The 19,758-nt window shown below is 45.5% G+C and overlaps 1 protein-coding gene across 2 annotated transcripts in view; it reads right to left on the reverse strand.

Moving 5' to 3' along the window:
* Positions 1-584: 584 nt before the first annotated feature.
* CD58 (CD58 molecule) overlaps positions 585-19,758 on the reverse strand; it is a 42,915-nt gene continuing 23,741 nt past the window's right edge. The window contains exons 7-10 of one of the 2 annotated variants that reach the window (XM_077822770.1): positions 7,303-7,374; positions 4,959-4,994; positions 3,303-3,355; positions 585-2,026 (exon numbers count right to left, since the gene is read on the reverse strand). In XM_077822770.1, coding sequence (XP_077678896.1) covers positions 1,982-2,026; positions 3,303-3,355; positions 4,959-4,994; positions 7,303-7,374 — 206 coding nt within the window. In that variant the 3' untranslated portion in view covers positions 585-1,981. The remainder of the gene's footprint in view (positions 2,027-3,302; positions 3,356-4,958; positions 4,995-7,302; positions 7,375-19,758) is intronic. The other variant, XM_077822779.1, reaches the window with a different exon arrangement.

Genomic DNA, 19,758 nt, shown 5'->3' on the forward strand with positions numbered 1-19,758 from the left:
CGCTAAAAATAGTCAATGGGTAAGGAAGAAACATGGTACAGTATTAGCGTGCTAACGTATGAATCAGAAGATGTGGGTTCTGTTTCCAGCTCTGCCACCAATTTGCTGTGGGACCTGTGGTAAGTCACGTGGATGCAAGAATCCCCTAAAGCAGAGGTTCTCAAACTGGGGTCCGTGGACCACCATTGGTCCGCGAGCTCCATTCAGGTGGTCCGTGGACAGTTCCCTCCAAGGTGCACGCCTGGGCGGCCACACATGAGAAAATGAAAGGCCAGCCACCCAATTAGTGGAGCTGCGCAGGTGTGGCTCCACTAATTAGGTGCCTGGATCACATGTAAGGTGAGGTGGTGGCCTTGGGGGGAATAGGGGGTAGGTGGGAGGGGGCAGTGGGGTGAGAAGAGTGGGTGGGGGGAATTTGGGATATGCAGGGCTGTGGCGGCCAGAGAAAGAGGCAACTTTCCCCAGCTCCAGAACTGCAGCTGCTGGGGAGAGACGGCCCTCCTTCCCAGCCCCAGCTCAGGGGCTGCTGCGGCGGGGGAGCGAGGGCACATCCATCACATTAGAAAGGTAAGACTATTAAAATATTAAAATATGAGTTGTGTGCTTTTATTTGTAGAACAAAAAAATGTTAATTATTAAGGGTTTTTTTAATCCAAAGCTCTTTACAATAGTTAGCTCACGGTACAAACAACATTTGGAAAGATCATGAAGTGGCCCACTGAGACCCACAGCAATTTTCAAGTGGTCCGCGAAAAAAAAAGTTAGAGAACCACGGCTCTAAAGTATGTAGATTTTTTGGGTGCCTAACTTCATACATCAAAGCCCAGACTTGCATAGATCTGAGACCTGGGTTTGGCACAGAGACTGTACTGGTTTCACTGGTGGATAATCTCCTTCTGATAGTGAATGAAGTGTCTGTGCTGATGCTTTTAGATCAGCTGTTCTGACACAGTTGTGGGCGCCACAGACGCAATTGCTCTTGAGACTTACCTTAGAGTCTGAGGATACATTGTTTGGGTAGCAGGGGTTCTCAAACTTCATTGCATCGCGACCCCCTTCTGACAACAAAAGTTACTACACAACTCCAGGAAGAGGGACGGAAGCCTGAGCCCTGCCCCTTTGGGTGGGCAGCGGGGATGGGGGGAGGGCGCTATAGCCTGAGCCCTGCTGCCCATGGCTGAAGCCCTTGGGCTTTGGCTTCAGCCCCCGTCCTGGGCAGTGGGACTCAGACTTTGGCTTCAGCCCCAGAGCCCAGCAAGTCTAACGCCTCAAGGCGACCTCATTAAAACAGGGTCATGACCCACTTTTGGGCCTGACCCACAGTTTGAGAACCACTGTGCCATTTACTCTAGCCGAATTGATACCATGTCCACTGAGCTAGAAGGCGTGTCTACCTTTTGCTATTCAAAAAAAAATTAGAACTTAGTGGTGGGGGTGGAGGGTGATGGTGGTGCTTTCTGGAAGAAACAAGAGCCAGGAAAGCTGTTGCTCATCTATGCATGGACAGTGTCATTGTGGCCTTTTCTTTCAGATAGGGAGGCTGAGAAAATGAGAGTCGCCCCTCTGAATACTCTTCTCCTTTGAATGTAAATAATGTTACAGTTAGAGTTGTATATCATGTCGATTAGTTTTTGATTTGTCTACATTCACTTGTGTTAGTTAATGTCTGGAAACATTGGCATAAATAAACCTGGCTCCTATGTTTCATGTTTGCTTGCTTGTAAAACAAAAGTATAAAAAAAAGCACGGATGCAAACGGATTTGCTCCTTGACTCACTGTCCATTTTCAAAATAACCAACATTGAAGAAAGAGGGCATCTGTCCTTGAAAGATAAAAGTGGGCATTGCTGGAAGCTTGAGAACAAATACACGAATCTTCAAAACACTTTTGTTAGGGAGAACTCAAGCACTCATTGATGACATCCACAAGATACTTGTTCCATTTCTTCTCTCAATCTCTTTTGTCACTCCGCAATGGAGTTTAGTCCATTGTGTTATTAGTCTGCGTCCCTTTGCTGTTTAAGATCTGGAATAAAAGATGAATTCATTATATTTTTTATTTTAGTTTGCAATGTTTTATCACTTACCCAAGAACACTGCAGATTTTAAACACTAGCGAACAATAAATATGAATTAATAGGATACTGTAGCATTTTGCTATGTCGTCTTTGGTTTATGTTAGTAGCAGCATCAGCTGATACTCGGTGTCACTCCTGGGTATAATGCTGCAGGGATTTTTTTTTCCTATGGTAACATTATGCATTCCTGAAGCGTCTTTCATCTGAGGATCTCAGAGCTTTCCTAAGGTAGGTAAATATTATCCTCATTTTACAGACAAGGAAATTGAGGGACAGAGAAATTATAATGAAAAGGTGTCAAGACAGAATATCTAAAGTATTTACATCATGTGATGGGCATCTAAATAAAACTGGGCTGATTTTCAGAAGATATACTTAACTGCCACTTAAGTCAACACTTCCTTCTTCGTGCACCAGACACAGCAACACTGAGAGACGAGTCTGTACGTGCCCAGGCACTGGTACATACAGACTGTGCCTCTCCTCCCACGGCACCATTCCTCCCACACCAAATCTCAGCACAGTGCCATTTCCACCCACTCCAGACACCAGCAGGGGAGCTAGTCTAGCAGCAGGGAGACCTGAAGCAGCTGGCACAACTCTACCGTGGCGCTGGTACTTTTTGTTGAGCTCAGTTACGCTACATTGAATAAGGGGAAGTAACTCCTGTGCCTGTTACATTTCCAACGCAGCCTGTGTCTGAGATGTTATCCGACTGTATGGGTGGGTGGTTTGGCATTGGTGGGGACTGTGGTTGTTTAGATAAGGGAAACCCCCCTAAAGGTGAGACCGCCAGGGCAAAATTTCAAAAAGGAACATTTTAAATTATTTTCTTTGCAAAAGTTTGTATCCCAGATCCATAGCAGCTTTGTTTGCTCTTGTCATGTCCTGGTGAGGCCATCTGAACACAGGACAAAAGAAGATGACAGAGCAGCATAAAAAAACCCAACTTTGGAACCTCAGTGTTGGTGTTTCTGGTTTCAGATGTTTGTTCAAGGCTCAAATGGTAGGGTGGAGATCCCCTCCAAACATGGAACTAATGCACTTCTCCTGCCTACAGCTGTGACAGACAGGGTCAGTTCTTACTCTCCCCTAGGTAGTTCTGACATAGGTCACACAACCTGTGAACAGCACTAAATCAAATGCTGCTGTTGCTGATTTGTTCCTCTGTGGTGAGATGTAGCAATAATGCATATACAAATAATGCAATTGTATATTACAAACCTCCAAACATGGCTCAAACACCATGGCAAACCCCAATGGCCAAATAAAGCATCCTGTATAGAACAGAAAATCATAATAGCCCATGATCTAACAACAGCCAGCAAACCTCACAAAAACTTACGTCTTCAGCCTCACTCATCAGGCTCACTGACAAGCTCTGGGTCCCCTTCTAGTTGATCCAAAATGCCACTGCTTAGATCAGCTTCCCCTTCCAGCCACTTGGACCATGTCACTAGCCTGCCTCAGATCGTCACACTGCTGCCTCTCTTCATCTGCATCACGTTCAGGTTTCTTATCCTGTCCCTCACTTAGGCCTGGTCTACACTCAAATTTAGTTCAACTTCCATAGCCTCTGTTTCAGCCCTGCCTACACCTTTACTCTCATTTCTCTGTACTCCCCCTCACTAGCTATCCTCCTAAGCCTCCCTTTTACCTCCTCCCTCGGTCTCCAGCAAATACAGCTTGGCTGGTATTAAATAGAAGAGAAAACTCTGCATATTTCTGATAGCCCCTCCACCCAGATTCCTGTGGAGCCTAGGAATCTTTAATGTACTATCAATGTCATGCGAAGGGAGAAACCCTTATAAAAATATACCACAGTACTCAAGGCTTGTACACACACACACACACACACACACTTTAACTAGACCAATACAATAAAAACAGCGCAACCCTCTAGTATGAACTCAGCAATACTCTTTAAACCTCAGTTTAAAGTTTAAAACCAGGGTTTTGATCCACACCCAGACTGTTCCCATCTAGTACCTGAACTTTAATTGTTTGCACTGTTTCTGTTGAAAATGGATTGCAAGCTCCTTGCAGCAGAGCCCCATGTATCTATATGGTGCTATATAAATACTACTCAAGGGCTAAATACTGATTAACTTATTCAGATTTTTACTCAGGTCTTACTGAGACAGAGTCAATGGGCGCTCACCTGAGTAAGGGTAGAGTAACACCTTCTGGGACACTGTCAGGCTGTTTAGAGCTCATATTTAGGCTTTAGTTGTAGCTATTACAAAACCTAGTGTTAATACAAATACTCTGTGAAATAATACCCCTCCCCAAAACCATTCACTCAGGTTTTTTGGACTTACATCTCCCCCTGATATACACTAGAAAGAGCTTGCTAGCATAGCTACACAGATCTATCTATCAATACTGGCAAATCCTACTAGTGGAGATGCAGCAAGTCTGAGCGCTTTAAAGCGCTAGTGTGGACAGGCTTCGAGCGCTGGGAGCTGTGAATTCCATCCCTGATTCATGATTTAATCTGGAATTGGAACCTGAGTAGCCAAGGATAATTAGACACATTAACCATGTGATCTACAACCACTGATTTGCTACCACAAGCCCTGCCAACCAATCCCAGTCCTTATATGGATATTTGTGTTCATCTGCCATCTAGAACTCTAACGTCTAGGGCCATTCAGCACCTTTGACATGCCCCCCCAACCAGACAGCATTAACCCCTGTACGCCACGCCAACAGTGAGCGCTATAACCTGAGGAGCTATGCGCACACGTCACATGTATGGTCTTGAACATTCAGGGATGCTTGGAGCTTTTAGCTGGGGACCAGCTCTAGTGATCTATCGTACTTTCCCCAGACGTGATCATACAGGGGTCTAAAACGTTCCTGTGTTCTTTTCCATACCTGGCTCCTGATTCCCCTTTGTGACATTTTCATAATCTGAAAAATAAGATGCAAATGAGTTGGAGTTAGCACCAATTATTGCACACACCATTCATGGTCATCATAGAGGGGGTAAAATTCTTTCCTAACCTACCCAAGGAGCACTGGGGGGACAGAGGAGTAGTGGCTAGTTGGCGTGTCCCGGGTACAGAGAAGGATGGGTAATGGGAGAGCTGAAGCATAATGTGCTAAAACGCACCCCTTACTGCTACTCCAAAAAGGTAGCAGTGCACCTCTTTCCCTCACCCCTTTTTCCAGGGCTTGTTGCTTACTACAGTACCCAGCCGGGGGCCTAGCGCAGGGGCAGGCAAACATTTTGGCCTGAGGGCCACATCGGGTTTCCAAAATTGTATGGAGGACCAGTTGTGTCTCCCCAGACAGCCAGGCGTGGCCCAGCCCCTGCCTCCTATCCAATCCCCCCACCCCCCCGCTTCTCACACTCCCTGACAGCTCCCTCCAGGACTCCTGCCCCATCCAACCCCCCTTGTTCCCTGACAGCTCCCCGGGACTCCTGCCCCATCCACCACCCCCTGCTCCCTGACCACCCCTGGACCCCCCACACCTTACTGCCCCCTGACGCCCCATCAACCCCCCCCCCTCATTTCTGACTTGCTCCTCGGGACCCCTGCCCCATCCAACCACCCCTTCTCCCTGTCCCCTGACCGCCCCTGCCTGCCCACCGCCGCCCCGTCCAACCCCCACTCCTTCCTGACTGCCCCCCCCACCGGGACCCCTGCCCCCATTCAACCCCCTATTCCCCACCCTCTAACCGCCCCGCCCCGACCACCACCCCCAACTCCCCTGCCCTCTGTCCAACCCTCCCTTCCCCCTGCCCCCTTACTGTGCTACCTGGAGCACCTGTGGCCGACAGTGCTACAGCCGTGCCACCCAGAGCACTGGGTCAGGCCGCGGCTCTGCAACCGCGCTGCCCGGACGCCCAGAGCATTGCGCTGGCCGCGTGGCACGCTGAAGCTGCGGGGGAGGGGGAACAGCAGGGAGGGGCCAGGGACTAGCCTCCCAGGCCAGGAGCTCAGGGGCTGAGCAGGAGGGTCCTGCAGCCGGAGGTGGCTCTTGGACCATAGTTTGCGCACCTCTGGTCTAAGGGCTTGCTGTGCCCCCCAGCCAGCTGTTCCAAACCCTTGCGACTCTTGCAGTGTGACCAGCACAACAACTAAGTCTCCCTTAGCCTTCAAGAGAGCACCAAGGCCCAGGTCCTGAAAGGTATTTAGGCTCCTAACTTCCACTGAAATAAGTGTCTAAATACCTTGAGGATCTGGACATAGGAATCTGTCCTGTCGGGGGGGCGGGGGGGGGACATAGATACAAGAGGGTTTAACCAGACACTGCTCTAGTCACCCTTATTTTAACATTTTGCCTGAAATTTGCAGGGCAGCAATCATACATCTAGTCCGACATTGTGTCTGGGAAGTGTGGTTTTGTCATAAGATGACTGAGACAGAGAAGGGTAGGCTAGTACTCTGAGCACAAGACTGGGAATCAGGACTCCTAGGTTCTATGCCCTCTGTAATACTCCGTGCTTGATTGTCTACGCATTTTCACCCTTGTAGCTTACTTGACACCATTAGGGTGATTCCTGATTGACAGCAATGCAAGTAGAGACTCGGGTCCTGTGTGGCTTGCACAAACCATTTCACCTCTCTGTGCCTCAGTTTCCCCAGGTGTAAGTAGGAGATAACAATACCCACTCTCAAAGGGGCACAACGAGGATTTATACAGCAATGGTTGAATGGTGTTTGAGGATGTACGTGCTGATGATTACAAACAGAACGGTAAAACACAGGCGGATGGGCAGGGCATTAATGCTCCACAAGTGCCCTGTGTGCACAGAGAAGGAGCACATCAGCAAGTAACCAAGTCATTACGCCAGAGCAGAGAGGGCAAGCCGAGGCAGGCTGGAGAATAAAGAAGATCTAAAATTGTACTATAAGAGCCACACAGAGAATTGTCTTGATTCTCCTTTTGCAGGAAATCTGACTCCAGTCCCCACCCCAAGTCCTTACTTCCAGCTACATCAGAAACATTCATGCTCCCTTCCTTTCATTTCCCCTGTGAACAAGCTACTCTCCAGTCAGAGACCCTCCCCTCCTTCCCCCAACTCCCGTGACAGTGTCTCTCTCCTACCTTCCTGTGAGTGCAATGGGCACCTCATCCCCTCCCAACACTTCTCAACCATTTCACTCCACTGGCCACTTCACAGCCATGCGCAAGCAGCTAGTCATTGCCATGCAGCACATGTGCCTCACTTCCCCCACTTAACTCTGGCCAGAGTGTGATGGCCACACACCTGCATTCTCTTGAGTGGAGGAAAGGTCATGCTGGCTCACTGATTTAGTCTCTTCTGAGTTCTTCACTTCATCTACAAGGAGGAGAGATAATTATATAAACTTCAGGTGTACATAACACAATACATTTTAACAGGAACAAAAATTTCTGCCAGGCGATTTGCTGCGTATTATTTATCATCTGGGATTAATGAACCCATCAGCTTCTCCCAGGTGGTTTCAGCCCCTAACAAACACCCCCAACCAGCACTGATTCACTTGGAGGTTCTCTGTACAGTTCATATGAAATTATCTGGCTAAAAGGAGCTGTGAATATTTTCACAGCTTACAACTTCCATGACCAGTAGTCCCGGAAGAGCTTCCTAAACTATCTCTGTGCAGAGCTCCTGAAATGCAGCCACCTCTAGCAGCAACCCGCCAGCATACAGCTAATTGTACAACAGTGGAGTAAGGAGGGGAAATTTTGAGCTTGTGCATCCAGGAAATATATGCAATCTGCAGCAGCATTTACAGCAGGATTCTAACTGCCTTTGTGACAGGAAATTCTCAGTATATTTTTAAAGTTTAGAGTTTTACCTCTTTCCCTGATTTAGTCCATTTTCTGACATATGCCTTTAGTTCCACCAGAGTTCAACCGGAGCCGAAGTTCTGCTTGACATGAGTCCAAATACCCTTATGTCATATATAGCGCTCTTTTCGCTCTCAATGTGACCATTTTTAAACTTAAATATTCTTAAAGAAAGTCTTTTAATTTAAACAGTCATCCAATAAAACACTGTCTCTTCTTAACCATTCTTGAAGAGGTGACTTGTGTCTTTCTGACTTCCATCAGGAGTTGCTTAAGCATTGCCAGATACTATTTAGTTCCCCAATATCACTATTCTATACCCAAATAGCTTCTTATTTCATAACCAGCTCTAGCATTAGATGACCCTGCTATATTGTATATAAACATCTTTCCATTCGCATAGCAATGATATTAGGAAATTACATTAGATGCTTTACAAAACATTTGCAATAAACATTACAAAAAGAGCTTTGACCATCTTAAGCATTTAAGGAATAAACAAAGGTTTTCACCTTTGCGTGGATACATGAATTTAGAAGCAGGAAAGATCTTCTATAAAACATTTTCCAACTGTAAATGTTTTCCTTAAAGTTGAAGGATGAAGACTTTGAGCATTTATAAAAAAAATTAAACTAACAGGAAGTTTTCTAGAATCCTTTGTGATAGTTTGAAACCAAGGTTTTTACCTTGCACAGAGGGGTGGTTTTAAAAAAGCCCACTTTATGATGTAGTTTTTGGCTCCTAGTAACATATCCCTGAACATTACTTCTCTGAAGTATTCTGAATACAGCATCCTTACTTTTTTTTTTTTTTTTTTAAAGTCAGAACTCTTTCTAAAATAAATATCCTACAAAGTTTGTTCGCCTGAGATAGTCTTATCTCTATGCCAGGCAAGGAGCCGCCTAAGCTAGCCAGTGGGAGAGATCAATGAGAGAAGTGTGTTCTAAGCCCCACCCCTCTGAGCTTGTGCCTCTCTCTGCTTAGCAATTCACAACCAGGAACCCCTCTCCTGAAGTCAGGTGGCTTAGGTACCATTTTATGTAGTATTAGGCATGATTAAGAGCACACCCAGACACATCGGGTCCTATGTCCCCTGTAAGCTGCGTGCTTGGGCAGCTGCCCAGGAGAGATTCCACTGCAGGTCATGCACATCCAGCAGCATGTGTTCAGGTGCCCCTCCCCGCCACATTGCTCTGTCCTGCAGCTGCTCCCCTCCCAGGACCCTCCTGCTGGCTGTGTGGGGGAGGGGAGGGAGGCAGGAGCTGATGTCAGGGTGTCCCCCTCTGCACCGCCCCTGTAACCCCATCTCCTCAGAGCAGGGGAGAGGGGACATTCAGGACATGGAGCTGCTGCAGTGAACAGAGAGTGACTGAGTACATTTCTTAAAGAGACAGTGCACTGTTTCTGAGATTTCCCCAGCAGCCATCTCCTTCTGTCTCTCTCTCATACACACACACACACACACTCTCTCTCCCTCTCTCTTCCCCGACCCCACTCATGTACCCCATCTCTGCAGAGCAGGGGAGAGGAGACAACAGGGCTCAGGACAGAGCAGGAGAGCTTTCAGTGAGTGTCTTAAAGAGACAGTGCAATCAGAAACTTCCCCAGCAGCGAGCACATGCACGGTCTCTGCCTCACTCACTCACACACACACAGAGTCTCTGAGTCACACACACAGAGTGTCTCTGTCTCTCACTCACACACACACACACAGTCTCTTTCACACTCACCTCCCAACACACACTTGTATTATTGTTGTTGTTACTTCTTGGTACTTCCTACAATGCACATATATTCTCTGTAATTTAATTCTTTCAAAGTATGCTATTTTAGTGTTTTGACTGGTCTGTGCATTTCATCATTTTTATTTCTCTTACACTTAAATTTAATTCTTTGAGTAGTGAGTTCTAAAATGCCTAACCTGTCCTGACTGGAGTAATTATCCCTATGGTAACTTTTTAAAAATATGTATTATATCTAAAGGTTTTTGTCTTTACTGGTGGTGCACATCCGCACATACTTCGGTGCACATAACAAAATTTATTCTGTACATGGATGGAAAAAATTAGAGGGAACATTAATCGGGTCAGATCGGGCCAGACACACAAGACAAGTGCTCCTCCACTTCTCTTCAGATCACACTGGGGCTTAGACAGCAGATACGCTTCCGAATGCCTACAGTGAGGCAGCAGTGCCCATGCCCAGGGCAAAAACATAGGCATAGTTCAAACTGGTAGTGATTAAGGCCCAGATACACAAAGAGATTTAGGTACCTAACCTCCAGATTTATATGCCTTAATCCCAGATCTAGGAACCACTGCAGTCCACAACCCCCTGCCCAGCTGTGGCTAGTCATGTAGGTGCCTAAACTCACTCAGTGCTGAAGTTTGTTTTAGCAGTAAAAGTTCCCCCTGTGCTGTTCCCCCTGTGCTTTTGCACTGTAAAAAAAAGAAAGAAATGGTATTTTTCAATTCACCTAATACAAGTACTATAGTGCAATCTCTTTATCAGGAAAGTTAAACTTACAAATGTAAAATTATGTAAAAAAAACTCCATTCAAAAATAAAACAATGTAAAATTTTAGAGCCTGCAAGTCCACTCAGTCCTCTTTCTCGTTCAGCCAATTGCTCAGACAAACAAGTTTGTTTACATTTGAAGGAGATAATGCTGCCTGCTTCTTGTTTACAATGTCACCTGAAAGTGAGAACAGGTGTTTGTATGGCACTGTTGTAGCCGGCGTTGCAAGATATTTACGTGCCAGATGCGCTAAAGATTCATGTCCCTTCATACTTCAACCACCATTCCAGAAGACATGCGTCCATGCTGATGACGGGATCTGCTCAACAACAATCCAAAGCAGTGTGGACCGACGCATGTTCATTTTCATCATCTGAGTCCGAGGCCACCAGAAGAAGGATGATTTTCTTTATTGGTGGTTCGGGTTCTGTAATTTCCGCATCGGAGTGCTGCTCTTTTAAGACTTCTAAAAGTATGCTCCACACCCCGTCCCTCTCAGATTTTGGAAGATACTTCAGATTCTTAAATTGTGGGTCAGTTAGAAATCTCACTTTCTTTGTGTTTTGTGAAATCTACAGCAAAAGTGTTCTTAAAATGAACAGCATGTGCTGGGTCATCATCCGAGACTACTATAACATGAAATATATGGCAGAATGCAGGTAGAACAGAGCAGGGGACATACAATTCTCCCCCAAGGAGTTCAGTCATAAATTTAATTAACACATTTTTTTTTAACGAGCATCATCAGCATGGAAGCATCTCCTCTGGAATGATGGCCGAAGCATGAAGGGCTGTACGACTGTTTAGTATATCTGGCACATAAATACCTTGCAATGCCAGCTTCAAAAGTGCCATGCAACTGCCTGTTCTCACTTTCTGGTGACATTGTAAATAAGAAGAGGGCAGCATTATCTCCTGTAAATGTAAACAAACTTGTTTGTCTTAGCGATTGGCAGAATAAGAAGTAGGACTGAGTGGAGTTGTAGACCCTGAAGTTTTACATTGTTTTGTTTCTGAATGCACTTATGTAACAAAAAAAAAAAATCTACATTTGTAAGTTGTACTTTCACAACAAAGAGATTGCACTACAGTACTTGTATGAGCTGAACTGAAATCATTTTATCATTCATACAGTGCAAATATTTGTAAGCAAAAATCATATACCCTTTATATGAAAATGTAGAAAATCATCCAAAATATTTAATAAATTTCAATTGGTATTCTATTGTTTACCAGTGCAATTAAAACTGTGATTAATCACAATTAATTTTTTTGAGTTAATCGCGTGAATTAACTGCAATTAATAGACAGCCCTACTTCATATACAACAGCAGAATTAATTTCACTGTTCAGTATCTTACACTAACTCTGTATTTCCATCTTCTTTGTGGCTTCTTGGGAATAAAAATAAAAATTAAATATAATCAGAATTTATTACACTCCTTACTGGTTCAGTTGATGGTTCTATGGAGGTGACAATGTAAAAAAAAGTTAGAGTGTGATTTGGAAGGGGACAGCCTTCAACCATTTGAGATGTGTTTAATGGAAAGCTATACACATCTGTTTTTAACTAGTGAGTCTTTCCACTGTTCAACCCTGATACCAGTCAGCTCTGTGTTCTTGGGGAACCAGGGCCCAGTATCCAACCTGTCTGACTCATGAAAGACACCCCCTCCCACCAGCCTGTGCTTGAACCAAAACCAATCAGAGAAAAGACTTGCAGAGCACAGTGAAGGGTGTTGGGAGACACACCTAGACCCCTCCTGACAAGGGTGACAAGAACAAAGGCAACTCCTCTAGCCTCATCTACAAGAAAGATGGGACAGGAAGACATCTCCATTAGCATACAGAATGGAGAACAGAGAACCACACTGAACTCTGGGACCAGAAAAGCAGGGAAGCACTGCATCATGGGGGATCTCTGCTCCAGATGTTAATGAACCTATGCCTGCACACACCCAGCTCAGCAGGTATCTGACCAATTCTAGTAATGAATCCTTGATTAATATCCAAAATACTGAAGCAGCCTAATTGCATTGTGAGCTCCCTGGAAGGAACATCATCCATAGCCAAGAGTGATCATCTCCTATTGTCTAGCCTAAAGAACACCCTTGAGTCATCAGTTTACCTATAAACAAATCTAGTGTTCTCCCTTGAACCATTGCATTTTCTCTACAAAAAACCCTACTCACCCTCTAATCAGTGTTCTGATGCATGGATCCAAACTCTGTATCAGTTTCAATGGGATTTCATCTTCTCCTGACTGATCATGCTGGGGGCTCTGCCTGTCTCCAGCACTCAGGACCCTGAGCTACCACCAACACCTGGGAACCCTGACCAGTTCAAGCTTAATGGAAGTTGGTGAGATGCCTCTCTTTCTCTCTCTCTGTTTTCTTTTCTACCTCAGGTATAATTTTCTAACCCTGACTTGTTTGATCAGGTATATTTTTCTATATATGACTTTTGTGACCTTTAATAATGTAACTGTTACGTTGGTTTATGCTCTCCTTGTGTAGTTATCCCTATTATTCAAAAAATAACTTGTATGGTTAAGCTGGTTGCTTCTCTCTCTCTCTCTCTCTCTGAACTTTACTCTTTTGTGTTTTTAGCTTCCCCATTTACTCTGCAGCAACACTTCTTTTACCTAAGCTAAAGATCCCTGTAGCACCCAAAATACTCTGGGATTTGCTCATCAAGTGGGTTACTACCAGTACAATTGTGACTTGAAAGTGGGGATAGGGACGTTCTGTGACATATGAGGGTGGCAGCTTGAAAGTGCTGCTTGACCCAGTTCGCAAAGTCCAGGGGCATATAACAGTGGCAGCCTGGAAGTGCTGCTTGACCCAGTCTGCTGAGTACGGGGCATATGAGGGTGGCAGCCTGGAAGCGCTGTTCAACCCAGCCTGCTCAGGCTTGCTCTGTTAATATGTGCGTGGGTGTGTGTGTTCATCTGGTTCTGGGGCTGGAGGAACCCAGCCCTGGGGACCCTAGGTCCTGCAGGGTAGCTCCATCGGGAAGAGATTTGCAGAAGAGAGGAGTAGAGCTCCATATGAACACACAAGTGACACAAGCAGTACATTAATAGGATTACAAAACCCCCCTCCCAAAAAGTAACCCAAATAAATGAGCATACCCCAAAGTAACGGGCAAAACTGGTAACAACCCATTTTCATAAGCCTTCGTGGAGTTTCCATTCACATGAGCAAGAACTCAGATCTTTCCATTTCCTTTGGGATTACAGTGATTGAATTTTGCCCTCCATCCACACACTGAAGAATTATGTAACCCCTATAACAGATATGATTGGTAGGCCTGGCACTAAAGAGAACACTACATTTGGGAGTTTGCTCATCTCATCTAATGGTACCAGAAGCCTCCAAAATTTCCAGGATTAACAGAGGCTACAGAGACTCCAGTGTCATCTCCCCATCTATAAATAGGGGATAATAATAATGACCTCTGTCCAAGGGAAGCAATGAGCTCAACTATCAAACATTAGTATTTTGACCATGCTTTCAGGATGTAAGTTCAGTGGTTCTCAACTAGGGGTACGAGTCTTCCAGGGGGTACATCAACTCATCTAGATATTTGCCAAGTTTCACAACAGGCTACATAAAGAGCACTAGCAAAGTCACCAAAAACCATCATATCATACAGAAAAAATGAGACAGTCAGCATTTTTTCAGTAATAATGTGCTGTGACATTTTTCTATTTTTATGTCTGATTTGTAAGCAAGTACTTATTAAGGGTGGTGAAACTTGGGGTACGCAAGACAAATCAGATGCCTAAACGAGGTACAGTAATCTGGAAAGGCTGGGAACTACTGCCTTAGTTCCATCAGTGGAACAGATGGTGAAAGCAACAGGCTAACGAACAGGATAGTAATGCTTCAGAAATGCCCTGTGTACACACAGCAGAAGCACATCAGCAAGTAACTGCATCAACACACCAGAACAGACAGGGGAGCAGAGACAGGCTGAAGAAATCAAAGAAAGTGCCACACTGAACAGTCGGTACCTCCTGTAGAATTTTCTTGTTTCTGCTTTTGCGAGAAACTTGCTTCCAAACCTCCTCTCCATGTCCCCATGCACAGATTCACTATCACTGAGCTTCATGCTCCCTTCCCCTCATTCCCTTGCTGAGCAACAGGCCACTTCTCTCTCAGCAATAGAAACCCTCTCTCCTCCCCTCTTCTCCAGTCTGCAAGGGCTGGAGCCACAAAGGGACTGAGGGGTGGCAACACGCAGCGGTGCAACCTCTAATTTCTGGGGGCCTAGAAAAATCACTGAAACAGCGATGGGATCAACAGAGGCTGAGTTAGGCACCCAGGGATCCTATACAATGAATGGGGAGAATTGAAGAATGGGAGCCACAAAAACCAGGATGCTAGGTGGGGAGGGGCTTAAGCTAACCAATGGGAGATGGGGAGAGAGGAGTTTATCCTAAACCACACCCTTCTCATGCAATTTGGCACCTGCATCCAGGCTGCAGGGAGGCCACCTCTCCCTGCTTGCAATCCATAGCCAGGAACCCCTCTTCTAGTGTCAGATGGCCTAGGTGCCCTATAGATGGCAGGCAGAGGTGGGCATTCCTATCTTCTGGGTGAGAACCCTAAACACTGGGCTAAAGCTTATGAGGATGGACACTGCCATTTCCTCCCCACACCCATTCTGTGTGGAGCTTGGCATGCTGAAAGCCAGTGGCACCTAAAACCAGGACTTAGGTGCCTAAACCCTAGTTAAAGACACCTAAGCCCCTTTGTAGATCTAGCCCAAAGCCTCCCTCCCACTCTGCTTTGCAACAGTGATAGTTTCATCCCCTCCCATCCCTTCACAAGGGCCATGTTTCTATCTTTACAACCAGGGGCTTCTCTCTCTCTCTCTAGCTGCTCATTCCCTCACTTCTGTGCCTCAATTCTGGCTAAAATTTGACAGCCACACACACCTTCCTCAGCTTGGCTTTTGTTACCGTCTTGGTGGCTCGCTGGCACATCTTGTCACTTCTCCTCCGACTCAGTTGCTTCACTTTAAAGTGTCGTTCTAGTCTACAGAGCAGCTAACAATGGCATTTTGGGTTCAGTGTTTTAAAGATTACTAATCAAATCCTCTCATTTTATATGCCAAGGGCACTGGGTGAGATCCTGATACTTGCACCAGCCCCTCTTTAGTAGGGCTAGAGTGCTGTAAAGGAGCCCAACGTGCCCCCTTCCCCGCCCCCCTCAGTTCTGAGTGGGGAAAAATTCTCCTGGCCTAGGTACTGCAGAGCACAGCCTTTAGGCCGTCCTTCAATCACATTTGCTCAGTCCCCAGCACAGGGAATGAAGTGGTGGGATGGGTGCTTTGGCAGAGGGGCAATTTTGGGCAGCGCTGTGGCACATAAGGCAGCCCTGGGATGCAGCCAGAATGGGCGGGCTGTCTCGGTTATGTCAGTTCCATTATGGTCATCTGCCTCAGGACGGGGGACTCCAAGCTTCTAGGGTCCACAGCCCCGGGGTAGCATCACAACCCCACTTTCCAGCCTCCCTGACATAGAGCCAGAAGCCTGAAAACCCTGGGAGAGTCGATTAACTAGGACTCAGCTCCTAGCTCTGCAGCAGGGAGCCTGAACAACTTGTGGGCCCTCAGGGCTTCCAAGCTCCCTGCCATGTGGCTGGGAGCCTGGGGATCCTTTGACGGCCTCCAAGGGGCTGTGGCTCCAGGACAGAGCTGGAGACCCCAGAGTTTCCAGAATCTTGGGCCGGTTGCTCTGAAGCCTCAGACCCTGAGGGTATGTCTACACAGGGCTAAAACACCCATGATTGGAGCTGGTCAGCTGACTTAGGCCTACAGGGCTTAGGCTTGGGGCTGAAACGTAGCTGTATAGACATTCAGGCTCAAGCTGCAGCCTGAGCTATGGCACCCTGTGAGGGGGGAGGGTCTGAGAGCTCAGGCTCCAGCCTGAGCCAGAACATCTACACAGCAAGTTTTTAGCTCTGCAGCCCAAGTCTGAGCCCTGTGAGGCCCTGCTGCAGGTCTCTTTGCCCTGTGTAGATGTGCCCTGAAGGCCTGGGAGCTGCTAATAGAAACTGACGTTCTTGTCAGTTTCACAACTGCTATGAAGAATGAGGGAGCAAGTTGCATTTTGTATCTGAACTGAAATCGTATCAGAATTCCTGATTCATGAGAAACTTCAAAATGCTGAGAGTTCTCATGAACTGGAAATCCCAACTTTCAGCCAGCTCCAGTGTGGAATTTTGGAGCCATGGTGATGGTGAGGAAACTTCGGAGCCATCAGAAATCCTCAGATTTCCTCAACCTCTTGGGGCTTTGCGCTGGGTCCAGCACAGAGACTTACAAAGAAGGGCAAGTATCATTATCCTCATCTTAAAGACAGAGAAATTGAATTGCTGAATTAGCAGGTGAACAGGAGCTGGGGTAGGAGGAGAGGTGAATAATAAATGAAGGACAGGAGAATGTAAGTAGGGAAGAGAGAGAAGCAAGGGAAAAACCTATTGGTGAAAAAGAGAATTCATCAAAAAGCTGATAGATGAAAACAGATCCTGAAAACAGTTAACAAGAAGCAACTCACAAAGGAAATAAAGTAAATGAACAGACAGAATGACTGTGTGAACATCTACTGAAAGAACACAATTCAAAGATACCTAATGGACAGGTGAAGGCCCACTAGGTGAAGAAACCCTTCTTGTGGATAAACTGAAAAGAAGTAAAGCCACAGGAACATCGAATCTAAGAAGCACTACATGCCAAAGAGAAGCAAAGAACAGGACAGGTAGAGTGGAGCACGACTTACAGCCAAGTACAGGAAAAGTTGATTCTTCTCTGAAGTCACATAGTATATTGTTGAGTAATCTCTTCTGTTCTTTCAATAACAATGCATTTGGTATTAACTGCACAGAGTAAGGAAGAGTAGTATGTACAAGCTCACAACGGTTAATGTGTAGGTAACCTACAGTTTATTATTATCAGTAGTAAGTACTTAGTAATGTTCTATATTACTTATGTGTCCGGTACAATTTTGGAGTTTTCCCTTATAAAATTCTAAACATTTAAAAATTATTCCTTTTTTCTTGGTTTGCCTCTGTTTCTCCTCACAGAGAACATAGCCTAGCCCAGTGCTACTCAAAGTGGTGGTCTGCGGACCAGTGCCGCTCTGCGAGCCATCGGCTGCCGGTCTGCACACACACTAGGAAAAAAAAATTGCCGGTCCCCCACATCAGATAGCTTGAGAAGCACTGGCCTAGCCTAGTCAGGTCACTGCATGTATACACTGGTGTACATTTTTATCCACATACTATCAGAGGGGATTACGACAGTTGAAGGAATAATGTTCTCAAACTCACAAAGGGAAAAATTTAGACATTAGGGGAAAAACTAACAGTAAAGGTCTGATGCAAATGTTCACATTTTGTTACAAAAGTACGAGCAAGCACAGACCCAAAGAGGAAACCTACTATTGATTAATACATGAATTAATGGACTATCTAGGATGGGGCACTTAAATTGCTGTCTCAGAACTACACCTGGTCTGCAGGGCTCTGAAATGCAGCCCATGCCTGCCCTTTCCCCGTAATTTCTTCATGGAGAAATAAAATTCATTTTGGGCAGGAACAGAAGTAATTTATAAAGACAAGGTCATCCATTCAGGTAACAAACAATACCACATGAATAGTGAGTAGCAAAAGACATTCAAAGGTAATAGTTATCAGGAATCCATTGGCAGAAAATAGTGTAATAAATTTAGCCCTGGTCTACCCTACAGAATTACTTCGGTATAACTACATCACTCAGGAGTGTGAATAATCCACACCCCCGAGTGACATAGTTACACCAAACTACGTGCCGGTACAGACAGCTCTACGTCAGCAGGACAGCTTCTTGCACCAACATAGTTACCACCTCTCCCAGAGTTGCCACCTCTCCTGTCGGCTTACAGCATCTTCATTTAAGCACTCCAGCGATGCAGCTGCATCAGACCTGCCCTCGCTGTGCTGGCTGACACCTCTACAGGCACTCAGCTCCTAATGAGTGTGGCTTTGACTCAGACAGGAAGAACTCTGGAGTCTGGAAGTAACTCTGGGGAGGAAGGTCAAGGCAGGGGGTGTTTCCCGCCTGGAGGGGGCAAAGTCAGCAGTCGCAGCAGGAGGGGATGAGAGCAGTCTCTGTACTCTCTTCCAGTAATCAGTACACCTGCTGTTACTGCACTTGCGCCAGTGTCATTGTTCCAGGGACTCAGCCTGCTTGTGCTAATTCACATGAAGGAGACCAGCAGGTCACATAACAACAACAGTTTGTATGACCTACTCAAACAATTTTGAATACTGAGCAAATTTATAAAAATCCATGTCTGTTCACAACTAATTTGCACACAGATTGTTCTAATATACTTTTCTGCAAATAGTTTAGCCAATCAGGCATAATTCCACTGAAGTCAATGAAGTTACACAGGTGAAAACCCAATAGAAGTGCGAGAAGAATAAGGCCCTATAATACTAGCCTCTTAACCCACCCACCTACTGTTTGCAGAAACAGAGAAGCAAATAATTAAATCTTGGCAGAGCAAAAACTGTATTTGAGTTATTGTTCAACTACCAGTGTGTGTGTGGGGTGGGAGAAATCAGAGAAAGGACTCTCCCTACAGAATTTATGTGATGCCTCTCTCTGTGTAGGCTAGGCATTCAGTGGAAATTCATCTAGGAAATCTTGCTGTAAGCTACTGGGCCTTGGAGTCTAGCTACGTTTGCAAACAAGCAACACATAATGATGAACTGGAAAACTTGAAGTGACCTGTTTCACAAAATGGGCCAGGCATGTCACCTGAGTCTACAGTACTCCTGATTAGCCAGGGGTTTCAAGTGTCTCCCAAGACCTGCTGCATATTGAGGCTATGCTGTAGTGTGTCTGTACCTCTTTTAATCTTAGTTGTCTTAAATGTTTATGATAGCATCAACTGATGCATGCTCATGGGGAGGAGAAAAACCAGTCTCTGGTTTAAACATTAATAGAGTTAATTCTGTCCAATTATAGCATAAGACATTTCAGGAAAGGACAAAGCTCATTGTGGTCCTGTACTTTTGTGCCAAGTCACCCAGTGTAGCTGTAGATATTTTTCTTATCTAATACTAATAATTATGAGAATTTTCAAAAGGGAGCGTTTGTATTTCTATGAATATATTTCTATGAATAATGAGACCATCTACAGTTACATTAGGTCAGATAAAAATCAGAAGGGATGTAAACCCTCATGCTTCAGTGCATAAAACAACCTCTGATTGATGAGGTCAGGAAGTAACTTTCCCCATGGGCAAGTATTCTGTAATCAATCATCCATTATGGGCTTTCTTCCTGTGAAGCATCTGGTACCAGCCATTGCCAG

Source organism: Eretmochelys imbricata, chromosome 1 (assembly GCF_965152235.1).
Source record: "Eretmochelys imbricata isolate rEreImb1 chromosome 1, rEreImb1.hap1, whole genome shotgun sequence".
Lineage (NCBI taxonomy): Eukaryota > Metazoa > Chordata > Testudines > Cheloniidae > Eretmochelys > Eretmochelys imbricata.